Source organism: Strix aluco, chromosome 17, assembly GCF_031877795.1.
Source record: "Strix aluco isolate bStrAlu1 chromosome 17, bStrAlu1.hap1, whole genome shotgun sequence".
NCBI classification, from domain to species: domain Eukaryota; kingdom Metazoa; phylum Chordata; class Aves; order Strigiformes; family Strigidae; genus Strix; species Strix aluco.
The window spans coordinates 9,030,520-9,053,317 of NC_133947.1; the positions used below are offsets into that span (position 1 = coordinate 9,030,520).

The following is a 22,798-nucleotide window of genomic DNA, read 5'->3' on the forward strand; positions in this document are numbered from 1 at the left end:
AAAAATCAATTGAACTAGCTCCTAAGAGCCTAAATTACTTTTGAGAATGGGATTATATTCCTGAATCATTTGAGATTTTAAAAATAAAACCCATCAGATGTATGTTTGGTGCAAAGTAAAGGACCCATCTAATAGTCTGAATTAAACACGTTTAGGCCAAAAAGTTCTGCGGAACACCTGTGCAGCTATGTAGAGAAGAAAAAGCTTCTACTTGCAGCAAAATCGCTGTGTAATCACTCACATTGCTCAGTCTTAAAGCAGCAGGTATGGCTGGTGAATGTGAGCGGAAGAATGATTGTTCATGGCTCTGGACAGCTATATCCAGTGGACTTTACAGCACTGTAGCTAAACATACCTCTCTGGTAGGAGATGGTTTCCTGCATGGATTGCATTTTTCTGCAGAGAAGGCTGAACAGCTTCAGCTGTCTACATTGTTTTATTCCCACTATAGGAACAAGGTGCGAGAAAGAGATGAGTAGGGGTGAGGTGGGAGAGCAGGAAAAATGTAAGGAAGAAGCAAAATTTACCTCTTAGTGCTTCACAGATAAATGATAGAAGTATTAAGGGGAAAATTTTCAAAAGCTCATCACAGGCAGCTCTTTGTCTCCATTACCTCCATTTTTGCAAATCTGTTTATGAAACCAAAATATCAAACATATATTTTCCATATCTGTAACTGCAGTGGCTCGTCCCGTCTGTGTGGTGGACTAGTTACAGGTTATATGTGTTGGTGTGAGACACCAGTTCTAGATAAATGATATCCGCAGGTCGGAATTCCTATGTTAAAGTGAATTACATATAAACTTTTCAGATTCTGCTGTGAATCCTTTCCACAGAAAGGATTTATCTGAAGTTTAAATAGCTATATTGAGATGTAGCATCAAGGGCACTTTCTGTCTCCCTAATCTAAATGACTTTTCACCTCTAGAAAAATAACCAGAGAAATTTTTCTTAGTTCTGCCAATAACTGTATAAATAGAATGTTTGTCTAACAATTGAACAAAAATGCTTAAAATTTAAGGGGTTTTAATCATAAATTTGGAATGTTTATCTAGCAAAGTAGACATTGCTGCTGAGGTCAATGGTCTTTCTAAAGAATGCTCAAGAGCAAAGATTAAATATAGTGTGTATTTTCCCAGTGGATTCAACACTGTGCTGTACACAAGATGGTCACTTAATTCGTTGTTCAGTCAGCCTTTATTACGTCTACCTTTAGAGTAATTAGGGCTGAGTCATGATGTTATCACATCTCAGGAGTTTCATTAATTTTAATGGTCTGGATTCTTTAGATGTCCAATGCTGCAAAGTAAGTGCCAAGGTCTAGACATTTCCAGCCTGTTCCACTACATTGAAATCACAAAAAGCTTCAGTCGTTCAGGCCCAGATCAGCCCTAAGACTTTGTTCAAAATGTTTGGCAGTATTGTAATACATTGTGGCAGTCTGTTTTTTTTTTCTTTATCAGTGTCATGAAAGATTCAAATGCCATTGTCTGCCACAAGTGTTTTGAAATGGATACCACCCATCATAAGCATTCAGAAGTGTTAATTAATTCCATTGTTCCTCAGTTTTGAAATAAACGAGAGGAAGAAAAATAATTGTGATTCCATCAATGTGATGGTAGACAAATGTAGCCCGGTTTGCAAAATCAGTCTTAAATTTGACTTATGCTAGAAATTTTCTGGTGTGATTATGTTAGGGTTGTCTTTTCACCTATTAAGTGTTTGCAATATATATTTCTATCAGCTAAAACCCTAATACAGATGCAATTATAGCAGCAAATCAGTTATTGTGGTGGAGTTTATAATTAATTCAGGAAAGTATAATGAGTAACTTAGTACCTTTGAAGGTTTTTTTGAAACATCAGATGATTAGTTGGAGTCACAAATCATTTCTGAAGTAAGACCAGAGAATGTGTCTAATTTCCCTAAATGCTCATCTACTTAATCACCTCTGATTTTGGTTACGTACGGTGAAAATTGAGTTTCAGTAGAAATGGTATAAAACCAAAACACTTTAATGGCAAATTTGGCTGTCACGGAGCTGAAGTGAATGTTATAAACCCATGCTCTAAAAAGACATAGATTCTAGGTGGCAACCCTACAATAAAATCTATGTGCTATGCAGAAATCCACTTACTAAGAGGATTCTCCCTATCGGCATGAATATAAGCCACATATTTTAGGGTCAAGGCTCCAGTCCCTCCAATGAAATGTTGAGCTCATCTAATACTGAGAAAAGGATTATGTTGTGATAATACAAAATGAAATCAACTCTGTTCGGTTTCCACAACTAGGAGATAAAATGGCTCTATTGTCCTTTGAAGTAAAGCTAATGTAATATTTGCAAATAAAATTATGTATAAAAATAACAGCAGTAGACTAAAAATGTAAGGAGCAAGTTAGCATCAGGCAGCGTAAGACAAATTGCAATGATCACATAACGTATCCAGAATCACAAACATGATCCTTAGACATGGAAGTGATTGATATTTGATAGTTTGTGTTCCGTCACTGTGTTTATTTTCTATAGTGACTAATAATTTACTTGATTTCAAACTGGCTTTTATTTTGTTAGGCAGCCGCTGCTTGCTGAGGCCAGTGAACAGCGGGTGCTGCCATACTAGTGAGATATGTAGCCACTTGTTGCCTAGGCTATCAACTCGATGTGCATGTCTACAATCAGCCAACGGAAACAGCGTGGTACAGTTTTTTGCAGACACGTAACTAGGGGCAAGTGTGTGTCTCTTAGCCAACTAGTCATTCACAATTGGAACATTATGAATTTTAAGTAAACATGAATACCTTACAGTTCACCAAGTTCAAGTGAACCTCTTGGAGATACTAAAAGAAAAACATGGCTACTAATTTAAAGTACAAAACACAAGCAGAAATATTTTGCAAGAAGTCAGTGAGTCATATTTCCCTCGTAAAATCGTTGAAACCATTGTGCCCAGAAACAATTAAATATGTGACTAGGGCTGGAAAAGTTTAGCCATAAACACAAACAGACACCAGTTTTTTGTTTGTAGAGGATGAAGGTCATTTGGCTTGAGGAATATCCTAATCCTAATGGAGACAAAGCAGAACATGCAGTTTGAGTGTACTCACTGCTGCATAGAAGCGTAAATGTTTTTGCCCTATGTGCCTGGATACTTGGTAACACTGAAGGTTAAATGCTAATAATCCATTATAGCAAATTGTTGAAACAGGGCAAACATACTCCTTTAATTAAAAAGAAAATACTCTTTTATGTTAAAAATACATTTCTGAGACCTGAAGTCTCAATCTTACAAAATTGCATGTATTAAAACGTTTGAGTCGACTAGTACCTGGCAGTTTGGAGGTCTGTTTAAGACTCACAAGCTTTATAAGACTTTTTCAGGACTGCTTGTTTTTTCCAGTAGCTCGGTGTTTCTATTGCCCCTGGCAATAGACTCCTTCAGTTTGGCCTGATGTTTTTGTACTCTGCATATGCCAGCCCCTAGCTAGCTACCGTATTCACGTTCTGTGCTTTTTGGGAAGATTAAAAGAGAGGAAGTTCCTCTGCTCCCCAGGGTATAATCCCTATATTTACGAGATTTGGAGCCATTGGCCTACACAGCAGAGGTTGCAGGTTTGAAGACAGATTTGAATTTAGCTTTGTCGGGGGTCCTTATCTGATTTATTTCTAGCCTAGAGGAAGAGTTGAATTGGAGATGTGTCCAGATGCTTTTTCTCAGGGGCAGTTGTAACGTAGCTCAGCACTTTCATACAGACACTCTGGCTAGAAAAACCTTCTGTTTAAACAACTGCATTTATAAATCTTTCTTACAAATAAAATGTTGTCTTGACATCCTACTTACGGTCTTCTACTCAGAAGTGTGAAATGAGCTGTAAGATTTCTAGGTTGCTACAAAAATATATAAGCATGTGTATACCAAGCAGTATTTTACTTTGTTGACATTGTTTCAAAATACGAAAGATAACCCCTTTAATGGTTCTTTCCTAACATTATTTAAATTCTCTTCATTCTTGTAAGAGGGAACTGTGAAAATGTGCTTGTGAATTGCTTTTGAATGTAGCTATGCAGTACAGCGGAACATGACACGGTCAGTGGCCTTGAGGACTGAGCTTTGTGCAGTTAAAAGAAACAACCCATGAGAATTTTTAAATGCTTACAGCTATGCTCAAGTGAGGTCCGATTCATCTCTCATTTCTACTAATTTGCAACAGTGTATATTCTTGAAGTCCAGAGTTATATTTAATTTATAAAAACAAGTGTGGCAACAGAATCAAGTCTAGGCAATTTAAGCAATTTATTTCTTTCACCAACTCAGTTTTGGGGGTCTGTACATTTCCAACTTAATTCTTCACATCTAGAGTTCAGTACCACAGATTTTTACTTCAGGAGTCTTCTCATCATTTTCCACTTTCTGTTCCCTGCCAAGGCTCTGCCCCGTTTTGTTTTTTTTTCATATCTATATGCTTCAAAGGTTTTCAGTCTCATGCTATGCAGGCTTTAGGAGTCCTATAAAATTAGACAAGCTTTCCTGCACTTTCTTCCTCCCTTTTACTCATGAACTAACTTTCCCAGGTTAGAGAGTTGAAGAACAGATCCTGGGAATCTGGCTTAGACTTGATGAGGGATGTGGTCAATAACCATGAGGCAATTCCTTTTATTTATTCCTTTAACAGCTTGTTATGCAATTACATTTTTCAGTCAGTTGCATGTTTTTTTCAGCCTAATGATCCTTTTGATGGGGTGACTGTTCACAGACTTATAAGCATCTGAAAACTAGAAGAATGGAAAATATTTTGAAATTTCAGCTGTGATATGATGCAAGCACAATCTCTGATTAAGGGTGTTAAGGAGGCATCCTTTCAAAGAAAGAATGTACAGCTGGTTAAAGCTGTACATTTTGATTAAAAGGTGATTAAGATGCGCCTAAATTTTTCCATGTGACAGGTTTCTATTGATACTGCTGAAGCTATGGAGTCATGTGGACTTCGATGCACTGAGATACAAAATACCTAGCCATGCCCAATACCTCTTTTGACAAACTAGTTAGCTTGCAAAGCTGTTTGGCTCAAATTTATAATTTTCACATCTTGTTCTAAAATCTTTAGCCTGTTTTTCACAGATGTATTCATGAGCTTGGCACAGCCTGTAGAACAGCCAAAGAAATGGGAGTCTTAGACCTCAGCCCAGGGAACTGATTGGGCGGCTTCTAATGAAACAGTTGGGTCTCACTGCAGGATCTCTGCCTGTGGAAATCCATGACAGCTTTTGTTACTGCTTTGGTAGATAATGATACCTAAAGCACAGTCACTTACAGTAAACCCCTGCACTTGTAGACTAGCCCAGAATTAGCAAAACACTCTCAAATCTCTCAGGAACTATACTTAACCATTCAGTTCTTTATATGTAGTCTTGAAGAGCATTGAGTTAGGTCGCTCTCCAAGTTAGTGACAGAGCCAGGAAAAGTCTTATCTTGACATTTCTGGCCTTCTAGTCTGACTAATTGTAGCCATGCTGGTGGGATAATGTCAGGCATAAGGGTTGAGTGCGAACGTTTCTTTCCAGTATCTACCCCAATAGATTAAGAGCTCACTGTTCTTAGAGCACATTCTGTAACATAGGACAAAACTTTGCATGGAGCATGTAGAGCTCTTATTGGAGTTTGTACTTCTCTCTACAAATAGATACTCCAGCTTTTTGTTTTACTCAGTTGTGGTGTTTACATTACACCAGCTTGAGGGGGGAAGGAAGGGAATTTTTCTGTATATTAACTGTCTGGGTGATTTTCTACAGCTGCTTTGAAGGATATGTCTGTTACTTATATTGTAACTTGGATTCTATAGACATATGGCAGAGAACACAGTTCTCCAGAAAGCAAAAGAGTTTGACTGATGGAAAACAGAAGAGAGCAATCCAAGAGAAATCCTGCCAGAGGAGGAGCATGAACCTGAAATTTACTGTTGAAACCAGACTTCTGCCTTGGGCTTAAGTACCACACTCAGCCAATTCTACCATTGACTTCAGTGTGGCTCTGCATAGATGCAAGAAACTGCTTTTTGGACCTGACTAAGTCTGGAGCTTAAGTATTGTTCTGGCATCCATACTGATTTGGAAATACACTGGTTGGCCTGAACTCATTAAGCAGTGGGACAATTACAGGGTTTTTAAAACATCAGAAATGTAGAGAGCCTGTGAATTGAGGCTATTCTGGGTTTTACATAGTGAGTTTGTAAAATCAATCAGAAATTGAAGAGGGCATGAGAGATTTCATTTTAGACTATTCAGTCCCTTATTAATTGTATTGTGGATGGCAACAGAGGAAACGTGTATAGCAGACAAGTCTTTTTTTTCTATTTAATCTACTGTCTGTTGTTCTGCCTTTCCACTTCCAAGCAGCTCAGCACTTGCAGCAGCACAAGCCTGAATTGCCAAGAAAGTTTTGACTCATCTGTTTTTCTGTTTATTTCAGAAGCCAATAGACTTACTGGCTGGCAATCATGTCGGTCAAACTCACATTTGTCTCTCCTGGTGATGGGAGTGGTATCAGCAGGAGTTGTTCCTTCACTGGGTTCAGCACTGTGCAAAGCAGAAAAATAGCGTAAGTAATACAAAAAGTAAAGCACTTGATTGTTTGGGCAACAGACATTAGGTACTGTGAATGTTTTTTAACCTAAGGCACCTATGTGTAGAAGTTGTTTCTTAATTTTTATCCTAAAACTATTGAGTGTTGTCATGGTTTGCTGATAAATAGCTATACTTCACACCATACTATCTTACTGCTATACACACTGTACTTCAGAGATGGCTGGATTTCAGAGGTTATGTATCAGGCTGTTAATAGTGTCCATTTCTTCTAGAAAAATGAAGGGCTGCAACCAACCCTTCCTGCTAGCAGCCTGGTGTAACTGATTTTTTCCCACTAAAACCTTCTGAATAGTTATGGTAATTAAAAATCTCATAGATCTTCAAAAAGATGGGGATGTTAATGGTGAGTCCTGGCAAAATATGTAACTGAAGCCAACTCAAGTTCTCCTGGAGTTATTTAAGCAGAGCAGCATTACATGAGAGGAAGGGCTGCTTTCTGGCAATGGCACAAATGCGAGGGGCCAAGAAGGCCACTGCAAATCGCTGCTGTCAGTAACAGGTCTATAGTATAGCCGAGGCTGCAGTCCAGTCTTCCAGTCTTTAGTCGAGCTCTGTAATTGCTAATCCATCCTGCACTGTTTTTCCCTTTCTGCTTATCACAAATTGTTGTGTAGCATTGCTCTATGTAGATAACTGTGCAGCTTTTTCACTAGAAGTGCTCTTGTTCTTTTTCTGAATTTAGTGATCCCTGTATAGTCTTTTGAGTGCTTTTACAAGATATGATATATAAATGGAAAATTAATATAATCCCTGACTGCCAATGCATGCTAGAATAATAACAAAGTGAATCATTTAGCAGTATCATATAGAAGTATTGGAAAGTATACATCTAAAAGTATTGTACTCATAAAATCCTACTGTGTATCAGTAAAATACCTGACTTATGTCATAAAATATCTTTTCAAAGAACCAAATGACTGAATTAACCTTTCAGTTGAACGCAGCATGAGCAAAAATGAAATTCCAGCATGATTGTGATGTAATCAAGAGGTCTTCACATTTGAATAAATTAATTTGTCGTGGAAGCAGAAAATTATCAAAGATCAGACATCTAAAATCACACCAATCACTAAGATCTTGAGAAAAACACTGTCAATAAATTGTATAAACAGACTTGAGCTCAAGTACATAGTGGGAGTTCTAGCAGGGAAAGGATCTACCAGGAAAAATGTTGAACGGCTGTTTCTCCAACAAAGGCACAGTCCAGCAGGGTAAGAATGCTCCAAACAGAAGAGTTCATATATCCCTTAAGGTTATTCTCTTACTTTTCACTGCAAAGGTTTTCTAACCAAATGCCGCTTTTCATGCATTTTTTATGATGTTGCTTTTTAATATTTGTTTAGACAGAGGGTTTGTTCAGCAATCATTGCAATAAGGAAAATTTCTGCACTAGATACTCAGTCACAGCCCAGTGAACACTTGTGAGCCTTCCCCAGCATAGTGAAGAAATTTTTTAATCACCCTTTCCTAACTTACCTCTCCCTCAGGCACTGTTGCAAAACACAGCAGGAGATTGCAGGGGCCCTATGCAAGGTCCATCCAAAGGATGACACACAAATCAGGTCCACATGGAGATTCTTAAGCAGATGCTAAATATACTTTAGCATTTCTTTAGCAACTTCCTTTTGAGCCTCTCAGTCAGACAAACTATTTCATTTTTCCTTACAATGGTCTCCACAGGAAGTAAATATTATTACTGTTATCTATAAAGTGAGAAACCTGATACTTAAATTATCAAGTTCACAAGGGAAAGCAGCATCGTAGCATCTAGCTTTTAGCTACTGTCCCTAAAGGCCTACGTCGGCCATGTAACTTTTCTATGAAATGTATGAAAATGGAACTCTTAACATCAGTGCACTGAGTATGTATGGGCTCCATCAGTCAGTAGGAGATAGTGAGGGAAATGGTGAGTTTTAAATCCCAACCTATCCATATGCATTGCTTAGATGCTATACTTTCAACTGAAGGGAAATGATTTCCTGAGTTTAGCATTTGCAGTCCAAAACTCTGAAGGTAAATATCAAAGTCCTTTCCTTTCCAAAAATAAACAAAACCCAGCAGTAATTTGGGCTTTTTAATTTCAAAAGATAGAATTATCTTATATCTCCCATATGGTAGCTTGGTAATTAGAGTACTCATCTAAAGCATAGAACTGGATGCTATTTCCTTCTTTGCATGAAAGAATTTTAAGTGATGATCCTTCTAGGAGACTCTTTCAACTGCTATTATTGGCTAGACTGTCCCTTCCAGTGTTATTCCTGTTGAAACCCTTTCACTTTGCATGGAATACTCAAAGATTCATTATCTTACGAAAGAAAACAATATTAATGTAAGTTTCTAATTTAACAGTTATGTTCCTCAATACAGGTAACCTGAGCTCCAGATGGTTTGGTTAATTAATACTTTAAGCCATCATAAAAAACTAAGATAATAATTGGGGTGAAGAAATTAAATATGTAATAATGTTTGGCAACACCTAAATTTATCAGATTTTTGCAGATTATATGTTAAAAAATGGAGTTAAGTGGAAATTTAGCACCAGGATAATTAAAGTAGTTACTCAAAGGTTTCTGTAGTAGGACTGGAGAGAGCTCTCAGGTGTGCTGGGCCTAAGACTTAATCACCAAGATCAATAATCTCTTTAGGCCTTCAGTCACATGCCTAGAATTTAAAACAGCCAGTGGCTAAGTATTAAGCTTGTTGAAGTTCATTGTTTCTCCAGGTGAGCTGAATTTAGGGTAGAGATTGTAGAGAAGGTGGAAAACTTCTCTGAGAGCAACAGTTTGGTTTGGTAGAATTGGAAACTTCTTTAGATAATGTTATTTTAGAGGCTTGATTTACAGGGAACGTTAACAAAACTATATAAAAATAACTGTGACTGAGAGGAGTACTTAGACAGAGGTAAGGAATCTGACAATGTGAAAGAACCATTTGCAGAGAGCTCATTTTCTGGTTTAAATGTAGATATATGTAACTAATGGCTTGGGGTGTTTTAACTCTTTAGGTTGGCACAGAAAATTCTGTGTGTGGGACTTGGAAACAATATTTAATTTTGGTTTTGCAGTTGCTTTTAAAAGTGAGGTGTTAGACTCTGAAAAAACACCTTGATAATTATATCTTGTATGCAATCTGGGCTTGGGCACTCGCTTTTCTAAAATGCGGTAAGGCTCTGAGCCATCATGTAAATAGATGGTGAATGCAGGCAAAGAAATAGCTATTTCTAAAGGCTTTTTATGTTAGCTTTATCAGTTAAACCTTGAGCAGATCAAAAGTTTGTTGCTTCATTTTCCTATATTGCAGGTGAGAGTCAGAATGGGAATGTCCTTGTCCTGCAGTGTGGCTTACTTAACTAGTTCTGAGATTGACCCGACAACTGGTGTAAATGTGCACACAGAAACAGGACCTTAGCTAGCTGCCATGCATGTCTGTTAAGACAATTGCTAGCAGTATTAACATTAACTTGCTATAAATCCTGTAATAAAAATGAGCTCTTCTTTTTCTTGCTCTGTGCTCCCCCCGCCTTCCCAAAGAAATGGGGACCTGCACGGTTTTTCTTTATTTAAAAAGGCTTCTCAGAGTCTGTGTCAAGCTTAGAGAAGGAGATGCTTCTTATTGAAGTTATTATTGTTGAAGTCATAAAAAACTTGCAGCTTTTCTGCACTAGGTATTCAGGGCCGGGCCTCAACTTTTCTAATGTTATCTGTGAAAGTATTCTCAGTGTGTCAGAGAGCTTTGTTCTTTTGAGTCAAAATGTATGGGATTGGACATAGAGCTTGTAGCCTGGAAGCTTTGTGGGTTAGGCATTGCTTTTCTCCCAGGTGATGGGGTTTGCATCTTTTTCATATTTCTTTTCTCTTTTTACAGAAAGTCTCTCAGCAGAGGTTCAGTGAGATCAAGAATGTCACTGAAACCCCCCAAGGTTTATAATTCCCTGCAGAAGGGGGCAGTCATCTGGGATCCAAAGCCACTGCAGGTGAAGAAAATTTTTGAAGCTTTGAAGAAAGGACTTAAGTAAGGACTTTTTAAATATTGTAATTTACCTTATCTAGTCACACTGCTTAAGTCTGTGTATCACTGTTCCCTATCTCTATCTGGCATCTCTAAACAAATGTAGTGACTTTCCCAGACCCTGGGACCTTGTAAAACAAGTTTCATTCACTGTCAGACAGTCTGCTTGCAAACAAAGTGCTCTGATGTTTATGTTCCTAGTTTGTTACACTTCTCTAAAAAGTCAGTGATGGGTAGAACTCTTTGGGGAGATTCTCCATCTCTTGGGGAGCTCCCTTGAGGAAGGAGGTTTTCGGAGCACGCAGGGTGGCAGGCAGGGAGTCTGCAGATCAAGGAGAGACTTGGATAGGGATGGGACAGTCAGACCTGGGGGGTGATTGGCAGAAAGTTTCTGGAGAGGAAGCTGTGTGGAGTTTGCTTTGACTCAAAAACCTGACTTAAAACCAAGTCTGAAAGCGAGGGTGTGCCCTGCAAGGACACAGTGGGGAGGCTGATTCACAAACCATTTCTTTTCTCCCTATGCTAATTAGAGAACACTTAAATTAGATATTCTAGAGGGATTTTTCTCCTTTTTTTTTCTTTCTTTCTTTTAATAGAATTAAACTCTGGAGTTCAAAAGTACTCTTTCATCTCTAGGTGCTTGTTGTAAGGGAAAGGTCTAAGCAGATCCACCTGAAAACTCCAGCTGACTTGAGGTGATGAAACGGAGCTATAGTACAACTCCATCTTCATATGGCAATGTAAATAACATTATCTTGCTTTAAATGTAGCACTATTTCAGAGTCTTTATCATGATTGACTAAACAGTCAATGTTGCATGAGTATAGACTTGAGTGAAAAGGTTAAAGACCAGTTTTGTGCATTGTCTCCATCAGGCAGATGTGGGATGTATGCAGCAGGCATAACAGAGATCAAATGATGGGCTGGCAATCTGAATTTAGGGTATTCCGATTTTGAGGAAGCTGTTAGTTATCTCATAGAAATGTTGATAATATTCAATGCTGAAGTGGCAAATAAACCATGGATGAGCTTCCTCTCATGGTATTACAGACCAGAAAGGGCATGGTGGTAAGTGCTATTTGCCTCCATCAGTAATTGAAACTGGTCAACCTTTAACTGAGTCCTCAAATCTTATTATATAAAAATACACATCTTAAATCATTACAGTTGATGTTGATGAGTCTAGTCTAATATCACAGGAACTTCATTTATACTCTGAAGCTACTATCAGAAGATAAAATACCATTCCTTGGATTTTTAAACCCTGTAGCTCTTTCTGCTGGTGTTCTACTAGCAGTTCCTTCATGTATGTTTCTGCTGTCCTCAGAATTTTGCTACTCTATTAATTCTGATCATAGTTTGTTTTCTTAAGCAAAGAATGCAAAGCACACTGTAATAATAATTGTAAACTCAGATGTGTCACGTTTTTATTCCAATAAAAGACTATACAGTCTTAGCCCTAAAAATATCCGTCAATGTCTTATTAGTGGATTTAGATTTAAAACAAATAACAAAACCAAATGTTTTTGCAGAGTTTAGAATTTATCTGAGCTTAGGGAGGAGAAACCATAAAGTGGATCAGAATTTGTTCCCAGTTCTGCAGGGAATGCCATATGATCAGACTCCTGCCAAAACTGAGTAGCTAACTAATTGACTAAAGTAACCTACAGAAAACAACTGTATCAAATAGCAACGCAAAGTCCAAATTTTAAGTAGATGCAGACTAAGTCCACTTGGTGCTGGAGTGACTTGAATTTTTAGTACAGAACATGTTTTACGTGCCTGTTTCTTTATAGCTATAGCAAATAACTCTTTATTCTGTTAACCATCTGGGTATCATTCCAATAACTCTTTATTCTGTTAACCATCTGGGTACCATTCCATCAAGCTGGCAATTCCAACATACTTAAATCTAAAAGGAAAGTGAACTCTTTTCTGCCACCAGCCTTGGCTACTTCTGCACTAAGCTGTTAATTGGCAAGTGTAGAGAGCAGACAGCTGAATGCTGGAGCCACTGTGTGTCTTGGGGGAACTGGTTTTGTAAAAGTAGGAGAATGAAATGCATCAAAGCAAATGTGAAGAAGTGTAGCTGTCTAAAATGAAGTTTTTTTGACTGCCCAGAGACTGTGTCGTATAATGTAGTATTTACCAGGTGACTCTTGTTCCCTTTTAAAGCATCAGAGGAAAAAGTTACCCAAGTGTGCTTTGTATTAAAAGCAAAGTTGGAAGAAGATGGTCTCAGCAGAAATAGTCCAAGGCCCTCTGGGAACTCCTAAGGGATAACCCTTGCATGCAAGCAACTCTGTAGAAGCCAACTGGCACAAAGTGCTTCACACCTTGCAAAATAGTTTCCATTCTGGAAAAAGTAACAGTTACATCAAGAAATTGTCTAGCATACTAAAAGGTGGTATTCAGCTCTGGTCACAGAAAGACTGAATGATGTGTGCCCTACCTCACATGTGGAGTACTTCTGTGAGCTTTCTTTTGTAGTGCAAGTGTTTCACGTTGCAACTCTTTGACTTTGTAAGATGGAGTTGGTTGATGAATTCTCACTCCTCGGTAACTGTGACAAAAGACTTGCTCAACAAATGAACTGATCTTCTACCTTGCAGAAGAGGTTCCAGAAAGCCAAACAGGAATAGTTAGAGAAATCTGAAAAGGACGTCTGTGAGCTGGGTTATGTGTGTCTTAGAACTTACTGTTCTCCTACTACATTCCTCCTTTCCTCTTGCCTTTAGTAGTACTTCTAGCTCTGCTGTCTTGTTTTGTTTTGCCTCACATTCCAAGAATAAAGCCTATCTTTGACTTGAATGATCCATTTTAGATGAAGGGAAACAAGAAATAGTGAATGAGTGTACTTGTGTACATGTATATTTGTTATGCAGGAGAGGGGGCCTTCTTGAATTGCACTGTAGTATTCCACATCTTGGAGGAGTAAAAAGGATTCAGGTACAGCATCTTTAAATGTTAGGTAACAGTAACCAGCATTTGCTGGCACTCGTTCCACACAGATGCTCGTCTAGGAGTGACTCTTGAATTTAGGACAAATATTTGTCTATGGAAACTACACTTATCAATTGGCCCATGTCTCTCTATATAGCCATTCACATCTTTAGAGAGTAAAACAAGAGAAGTCTTCTAGAGAGGGAAATTGCTTTGTAACATTCTGATGAAAAATTCTTTGGGGAGGTGTTATAGTGAATGTACTAGAGGAGTGTAACACTGGGTTTTCTTTGTCTCCAGTGAATACTTGGAAGCACATCAGGCTGAATTAGATTATCTTTCTGGTCGACACAAAGATACGAAAAGGAACTCCAGACTGGTAAGACACTTTTAATGTTAAATACTTGTATGACTTTAAAAATAAGTCACAAAAGTAGATGCTTTCTCACATCTGGAAGTCCCAGGGCTCTTCCAGTTAAAGCACTGAGGTGAGATCCAGCAAGACATCACAATCAGAAATTTACCAAGCAAGTTAGCTTTAGATGTGAGAAATAAACTTGGGATTTCACATTTTCAACACCCAGCAGTGTTCTTCAGATCATGTTACTTTTTTTTTACTGGGATGTTACCTCCTTGTGTCTGTTCAGTGATCAGTGTTTGTTTCTGTATGGACAGAAGTGATGATAAAGATTGGGCTTTGTTTTCTAGAGTTGGTGAATGTGTCCTAGCAACTTAGATTCTGTTGTGTTCACAGCTCCCTAGAAGTAACTTCAGCAACAGTGCTAATGAAAAGACAACTCACAGATCCAACTTTGCCCTTCATTTGGGAAATAATAGCTAGATTTTAAAAAAAATCAGAAACTCCCATGACCATGACCAGTGTCCATGTCCTTGTTATAGCTGATGGTGAGACTATCTTATTTCAAGCATCTGTGAAAACCAGCCAACCATGAACAGAAAATGAGACTACTTCTAAAGATGTTGGACTGTCTTTTTGTAGTAAACAATGCATCTTCATTTAGTGTAACTTAAGATATGTGTAGTGAGACCTGCAGTACATCTGAAAATATCATTAATATGTACAAATACACATGCTCTCCTGTTCAGCCTGTGCTATTTCTCTTTCAGGCTTTCTACTATGACCTGGATAAGGTAAGACGATTGAGGATGAGGTGAAATGTTGCAAATAGAGAAAAATTGATGTGTCTACTGTGTTACTTAAAGGCATATTTAGGAAATAATTTCTCAAGTCCTCCTCTCTCTCCCCCCTTCAAAAGCAAATCCGCTCTGTGGAGAGATACATTAGAAAACTGGAGTTTCACATAAGCAAGGTAAGGGGTTTTCTATCTTGTACATGTAAGGCTTACACTGCTATATAAGCAAACTAAATAAAAGATACTTTGCTTATAGTTAATCTGAAGGGGAGTAATGCTGGGTACTTTCTGAAAGCTGTAACCACTCTTTTTACAGAAGGAGGTGATTTTTATTTATTTATTTTCTTGAATGGTTCTATTCAGGCTGAATGTTGGGCACAACCCAACCTGAGTTTGCCTGTGAAACCAGTTTGCATACCCTGCCAGTTTATTCAGAAAATGCTGCTGTAGGAAGACTTAGATGTTCTCTTCCCCCCTCCCACCGGGGCCAAATGGGCAGTTCTGTAGTGTGCATGTCTGCTGTCTGCCATCTGCTTCCAAAGGAATCAAACCTCTCCTCTGACATAGCTAAAGGTGTACGTGTGTTAAGCTGTATTGAAGGAAGCAGTTTCCTGTTCTCCAAGTCACTTTTCCCTGAACAAAGTGTTACTCTGCTCCTTGACTTCTAGTCTGATAATAGCAGAGTGAATTGTTTCTCAATATCCCATGCTTTTTCGCAGGAGTGTCTACAAACTGTTGCACTCTAATCAGTCTGTAAAATGCAGGAGTTGCAGCATTCTGCAACACTATGATAATGGGATTTGGTTGGGGTTTTTTTTTTCCAGGAAAGTTTCCTGATGCTCCTTCCCAAAACTAATTAAAACTATGCTGGGGTAATTCTTGTTCATTCTTCCCCCATCCCCCAAATCTTAAAGGTAGAAGAACTCTATGAAGCTTACTGTATCCAGTGCAGACTACGAGATGGAGCCACTAACATGAAACATGCCTTTTCCTTGTCTCCTTCCACCAAAGCCTCCAGAGAGAGCCTAGTGGAGCTTTACAAGAACTTCCAAGAGTGCACAGAGGTAGGAAATACTACACACGTGTAGTGAAGACCTGACTGTTCCTTAGCAAAAAATGTACCAGAACTTGCTGCTGGCTTATTTTTTTTAATGGTGCAGGTTAAAAGCTTTAACATGTGAATGAAATGCAGGTACATAATGTGAACTGAAGCTTGTGAGATAAATAGTTTTCAGGCAAAGCTCTTGAATTCTATGGCTTTTTTTCTTGCCCCTACTCACATTGGCTTCATGCATTCATGAAGACAAGTGAAAAAATCCTCTAAATTTCTGCTTTAATAGTGGGGTCCATTATGACTTGCACCAGAAATAATGGGATGAGAACTGAATAATGAATAAGCTATGCTATTTTTACAAAACAGGTAGTGGAAGGTAACTGACAGTGAATTTGCTCAAGCAAAAAAAAAAAGTCAAACTCCTTTAAAGATGAGATGAGAAAATAGCTTATGTGGGAGAGGGTAGCTACTCTGCACTGTTTTTCAGTCATAGTGACTGTTCGGTCTTTCTTCTAGGACATGTGTTTTATAGAAGGGGCGTTGGAGGTCCATTTGGGAGAGTTTCACTTGAAAATGAAAGGTATGTCCTTTTTTGTTTCCTTCAAGACTCATCAATTGATTTGGGGTTTCCTGTGCAGCAGTCTGATCTTTTGAGTGTCCACTTATTCAGTGTCAGTTGCTTCCACTGGCTTTCTGGATCAGACCCTGAACAGAATTTTGGCAAGCTTCTGTTCACTTCAGCACTGTAAACCAGATCTGCAATGGTGTTTGATATTTGAGTACAAAAGCTGACAAGCTTTCTTTCCTCAGCTCAGTTAAAGTTTGTGCTAAGAGTGTTTTGGGCTAGTCGCATAGCTTCTGCATGGAGTTGAGCACAAGGGGGTGTTAGTCACTTTATTTATTGCAAGCTGAGGCTTTGGGGGACATTGTACAACTCTACAAGTATTAGGAGTTTTCCTTTTCTTTTCAGGATTGGTGGGCTTTGCACGCCTCTGCCCGGGGGACCAGTATGAGGTGCAGTATACAGCAATTAATTTTGTCCTTTATTTTACTACTGTGAGTTTGCAGTAGAGGAACAGGAGAGCAAGGGTGCAACATGTAGAAGGGGAGCAGGAAACAGACTGTGATAAAACCATGCACAGTTCTAATGAGAACAGCGCTTTGGCATGTTCAGCGGTTACTCTGCCCTCTGAGACTGAAGAGGGAAGGATGTGATTCCAGTGTTATGGGAGGGTTTAAAAGATGGCAGTGATTGTCTATCAAAATGAACCTGCCAGGTCTTTGTCTTCAAAGTTGCCCTTCAAATCAAGTAACAGTTGCTGCCTGTTTCTTGGAAGATTGCCCTTGGCATGATCTGAATGTGTTTTAGTATCTTACTGGGTTGCTTTTCTACTTCTAACAGTTCCAAACGAATTCCAGTGTGCCTTGTATTTCAGTACCGCTATACTTGCTATGCAACATAGTTCTGCAGTTCTTCTAGAATGGGTGGGACATATCATTTAACACTGAGTTAAGGTGTTAAAACCTGCAATCTCAATTCCTGCCTCCAATCTTCTAGCTTTATCCAAGTTCCTAAATGTATAGTGATCAAAGGAATGGCTTTGCTTCCATGGTACTGGAACAGTGTGAGGCCTATGGACTGAAGAGAACGTTCTGGGATATGTTGACCCAACATCCTTTTTTCTTTGTGGTTTCTAGGTGTTTGTACGACTGGGGCGCCAAAAATGGAGATTGAAAGGCAAGATTGAGACTGATGACAGCCAAACATGGGATGAGGAAGAAAAGATTTTTATACCCAATCTCCACGAGAAGTTTGAAATCAAGGTGTGGTGTATAATGGTTGGATTGGAATCAGTGGGTTAACAGGTCTTCTGCCATACTACTTACCTGTTAGGCTACCAAGCGTTTGTCAAAATTCTGAAGTAATTTTCTTTTCCTGGCCATGTAAAAGTGGCAGTTAATCAGTATTCTGCTTACTGAACAGACCTCTACTGTTTTTCCTTTGCTCCTGACACTCGTAACTGTATTAGTGCATCTGCTTTCCCATGTCCTGGAGTCTGGTATATGTGGTTGTTTTGTGGTTTTTTTTGGTTTTTGCTTTTTTTTTTTTTTTAAAAAAAAAAGTCCTGGATCAATATCTGAGATTTTCTAGGGTGGAGACAAAAAGATGTATATGTATATATTATTTAAATCACCCATTGGAATATTAAGTACCTGGAGTTCTGTTTTCTGTTGAAAAAGATAAATATGTATATGGAAAACATCACTGCATATGTGTATGTTTTGAATGTGTAGTTCACATGTCCCTTTATCTGGGTGCATTGCAGAGTCTTTTGTCATATTTTACTCCAGAGATGCTCCATTACCTGCAAAGAGCCAATGGCATTTATATGTTGGTACAGACTGTACTTTATATCTTTAGAGTTCTGACACTTCAAAAAAAAAAAAAGTGCCTTGGAAGAGGTCACATCTTTAACAGTAAGGGACCAGTGCTAGTGGCCTGTGGTATGTAGATGACACACTGTGGGTACCCCTTGGTGGAAGCTTGTAGTTCTCACAGACCCCTGCACAGCTGCCACTGGCATTAGTTCTGGCACTTACCTAGCAGGTGGAGTTAATCCTTAAACAGCCCTTCCACTGTTGTCTGACATCTTTCGTGGGCTGGGCTCTGCAGCATGACTCCTGTCAGCGTAAAAGAGCTGAGATCGAAGGCTGTGCTGGATTCTATTCTACTAGGAAACTGTGCCAGTGCAGGGTTTCAAGTTCTGGCAGCTGTGTTAAAGCAGCTATTGCAATGTTCCCCTCCTATCTGGCAGCAAGAACTGGGTTACATAGGAGAGACTTTTTGGCGTCTTGCCAGCACAGCCTTTGGAAATGTGCTTATAATGTGGGGGTTTTTTCTGCCACTGCACAATGAAGATCAGGTGAGAGGCTAATTCAGACCCCTGTTTTCCCATAATAGTTGTTAAAACTTGTATTACTTTGTATGACAATGATAGTTTTACTCTTTTTGTCAGCTTATGAAAGTCTACTGACTAATGTTCTCCACACCCTCCTGTTCTTTCCAGTTTGTACTTAATAATCTTCACCCAGTACAAATACATAGCAGGTTTAAAAAAAAGAATTTTTTTTTCAAAAAAATTGAGGAGTGCCAACGAGTGTTCCAAGAGGAGCCTAGCAACAAAACTTTTCCTAGCTCTTAAAGGAGATGTAGCCATGTAACTAATTCCTGAAGTGGACTCCAAGCACTTGTGCTAAATTTGTGCTGGGTCTGATGCTTTATGTGCTTCTAGAATAATTTGGTCTTTGATGGGAAGTATGTTTTTATAGCAAATGTTTGATAATTTTATTATTTTTTTTTAAGTAGCTGAAGAAGCAAAGGGCCAGGCTGGAAAAAATGTGAGCCTGTAACTGCATTGATAATAAATTCACAGCTACCTGCAGAGCTAAAGGAAAGAACTGACACTTAGAAGTTCTGATTTTGATCCATAGCTAACCTCAGGACAGTTAGGAAGGTCACAGTGGATGCAGAGAGTTGTGCTTACAGATCCTCTGGGCAATTGAGAGCTGAAATAGTCTAGTGTAGGTAGGCTAATACACTTCTCTGTAATATATATTTCTGTGACAGTGTTGTTCTAATAGGTAGACAAACTAGACTCTGTACTATAAATGACTACTTGTATGTATACCAGAGCTAGAATTTCCAAATTTCAGACTAATTATTCTTAAAGTATCAAGGTTTTAATTTTGTTGTGACTTCAGAGCAGATCTGAGCCTGGGGTGTTCTCCTTTCCATGCACATGACTTAGGATTGTCTGGTAAGATGAAAATGGATATGTTTGTCTGTCCCTGCAGGTGACAGAGCTGCGAGGACTGGCCACTATTCTAGTTGGTGTTGTGACATGCGACAGCATAAATTTCTTTACAACTAAGCCTCAGGCAATCATTGTGGATATAACTGAACTGGGCACCATCAAGCTACAGCTGGAGGTCCTCTGGAAGTAAGTACAGCTTCAAATGAAAAAAGCTGGAGCTAAACATTTGAAATAAATGAAAGTCTACTGAATAGGTCAATTAGTAGCATTCAACATGGTAGTCCTCTTTCTATTTGCAGAGCAGGTGCAGGATAGATAGCAGCCACATGCTTCCTCACAGCAAACCCAGCTACTGTGCCTGACCTCTGACTCTGTGGGACCTGTCCTCAAGGAAGGGAGGGAGGGGGGAAAGGGACAGAAGCTACTTCTGTGACCCTTCAGTTCTTTGGTGTTATCAGAGCCATGGCTGGTCACAGGAACTGACTAGTAGGCTTTTAGTTAGCTTACTACTCTTCAGAATGAGTGTTCAAGTCCAGCTCTATAAAACATGAACAATAATCTTAAAGATGATGACATTGAAAATAGCAACTTCTAGGTACAATGAAAAAATATATAGTTGAAATTTTAGGACAATCACTATTATCAGGTCACAGTTCATTAAAAATGAAGCTTTCCCAAAGCCTCAGCACCTTCATATTTACACTGTGATTACAGTTATTGATAGAAGGCCTGTTTGTGCACTACAGGGAAGCTTGGTTACAGTTGCACTTTTACAATAGTATTTTCATGGTGTCTGTGATTTGTTAAATTGTTTTATAATTTAAATCTGTGAATTGACTTTTGTAGTGGATTACTGATGTTATTAAAAGCAAATTCTCACTTTTATGGATGCTGCACTGGAACTTCTTCCTCACTCTAGACACACCACCATAGATTTTTGAGGTAGTACTCTTATTTCTGCTTTATGGGACTTCTGGTCCATACTAAGAGTCTTGTCTGCAAAAAATCAAAACTCTTTAAAGTGTTTCCATTTATTATTGTCCAAGGGTTAAATCTAGCCGTCGAAGTGAAGTGCCCAATTAAAAAATGGGCACTCTTCACCTGTACTTTTGTATATAGCTTACTGCAGTCCTCAGTTCTTCCCAACCCAACATGGCAAAGAGGCATTTGAACACACCTCCATGATAAGGACCTTTGTGATGACTTGTGGATCTAAGCTTGCTCCAGGAAAAGCAGAAACTGAACAATGTTCAGATCAGGAAGAGCAGGCAGCTATGCCTTGCAGGCCAGACTCACCTATTGACTCAGCCTTATACAACTCTTCTTCTCTGGCCATGCTGATTTCTTTTTTTGTTAAAAATTACCCCAAAATAAAAAAAGCTTGTTGAATGTGTGGTCTGCCAAATGTGCCCAAAAGCCAAACATCTTTTGGTAAGAGAAAAGTTTCCCTGCCCTTAGGGTAAAGTAACCAAACATATTTTACAATCGGACTTGATTTTTCAGGTCTTAATACCCTGTTTTTACTTTTAATTACATTTAGAAGCATCATTTGACTTAAACCTTATCACAGCCTTTTAAGACACCAACAGAGAAATGCCACAAAGGTTTTCTGTTGCAATTCCCGATCAAGTGTTGATAAACACTTTTCAGGTTACATTACTGAGGTTGGGGAAAGAAAAGTTTTATTGATCAACGTACTATTTTCTGAATGTCTTTTGTGTATGCTGTGTTTCTTGAAACTTACTGTTGACTTGTACATGGAATTGGGCAGAAAAATGAGTCTTGGCACCAGCATCTGAAACTTTTTTTCAAACATACATGTTGATTTAAGTCAATGAGAAATAAACTCACACAGCAGAGTTTTGCCCGCACCTCTTGTTTAGGACACTTTTTCCTCCTGAGGTCTAACAATGGCCATCAGTGTATGTCTTGTTTTGATGAGGTGTTGCAGCTGCTCTGAGACTTTTGAGGCCTCTGTTTCTTGTTTGAGAAGCTGAGCCACTAATTAGTTGGGTAACAAAGCCTCATTCCAGAAGTTTGCTGTGATCTTCCATTATATGCCATATGAAACTTCCTCTTACTCGTGCCAAGTGACGTGTGTATTCCCATCTGAATCTGAAAGCAGACACATTCATGGTAGAGTTATTGAAAACTGTGTGGAGTGGGGATGGGGCAAGCTGCATTATATATATATTTTTTTAAATGACAGCCCTTTTAAATGAAGGCCAATTAAAATATTCTGTTGTTTTGACATTAACATGCCTTAGTATTGGAGAAGGAGAGGAACATGGGAGGATATATGGGCTCTCATACATCCCCAGCAAAGTCTAATGCCTTTATTTGTTATCTCTCACCCTGCCACAAACACACGTCACCAAAACTTGCATTGGGTTTAATCTGGGTGTAAAATGATCCAAAGCTGTATATGCAGTTTCAGAGTGGAAAGGACTGCAGACAGAACCCTCTGCTTACAGAAATGCCTTTCTTATAAGGGAAGTCCCTTTTTCCCTGATTTCAAGCCTGACATCTTAAGCTTCACCTGTGTAGTGAAGGAGATGTACTTTCTTTACTGAACTGGGTATAAAATCCATTTATGGGAAGTGTTGTACTGAGAGATGGCACATTTGTAGTGAAGTCTGAAAGAAATCACTTCTACTCTCTTCTTGTTAACCCACACAAATGGCATCTAATAGGTCGACTTAATTTACTTTTGCTGGACCTACTTGATTGCCTTTCCTCACTGTCAATAACTTTATATTGTATATAAATAAATAATTATGCACATAAGTTGTTCTTACAAAAGGACTGTGTGAGGAAAACCCCTTCCTATTCTGGAATATTGCATAGTTTCTCCAATAATAGCCTAAATCTCCAAAGCAAATTATATTTGTGACTAAATTTTCTAGAAAAATGCAGTTCAAATTATGTTGACGATTGTTTCAGTAGCTCAAAGCTCAGAGTGCAGCTTTTGATTGGCAAGATGAGCACTTCTGTGGCATTTGGGACAACCATCACCCAGCTTTTTGAGTTGGCAACAGCGGAGCTGAGAGCAGGGTTAGCGATGATGCATTTTCTTTGAGAGTTAATCCCCACTTGGAATTTTTCAGTGTATAAGAAAACTCCGGCTGCGTGTCTCTGCTGTGTTTAAGTTTTGTGCAATGCGTTGGTATCCTACCAAGTG

General features: G+C 38.7%; 1 protein-coding gene across 11 annotated transcripts in view; it reads left to right on the plus strand.

Annotated features, from left to right (window-relative positions):
• RIPOR3 (RIPOR family member 3) overlaps window positions 1-22,798 on the plus strand; it is a 53,455-nt gene that overhangs the window by 15,675 nt on the left and 14,982 nt on the right. For 6 of the 11 annotated variants that reach the window (XM_074843194.1, XM_074843190.1, XM_074843192.1 and 3 more), the window contains 10 exons: window positions 6,468-6,596; window positions 10,508-10,654; window positions 13,895-13,973; window positions 14,723-14,746; window positions 14,872-14,925; window positions 15,663-15,812; window positions 16,319-16,382; window positions 16,773-16,816; window positions 17,501-17,626; window positions 19,658-19,803. In XM_074843194.1, coding sequence (XP_074699295.1) covers window positions 6,496-6,596; window positions 10,508-10,654; window positions 13,895-13,973; window positions 14,723-14,746; window positions 14,872-14,925; window positions 15,663-15,812; window positions 16,319-16,382; window positions 16,773-16,816; window positions 17,501-17,626; window positions 19,658-19,803 — 935 coding nt within the window. In that variant the 5' untranslated portion in view covers window positions 6,468-6,495. Of the gene's footprint in view, window positions 1-6,467; window positions 6,597-10,507; window positions 10,655-11,287; window positions 11,392-13,894; window positions 13,974-14,722; window positions 14,747-14,871; window positions 14,926-15,662; window positions 15,813-16,318; window positions 16,383-16,772; window positions 16,817-17,500; window positions 17,627-19,657; window positions 19,804-22,798 lie in introns of those variants that run through there. The other 5 variants (XM_074843198.1, XM_074843199.1, XM_074843200.1 and 2 more) reach the window with 4 other exon arrangements.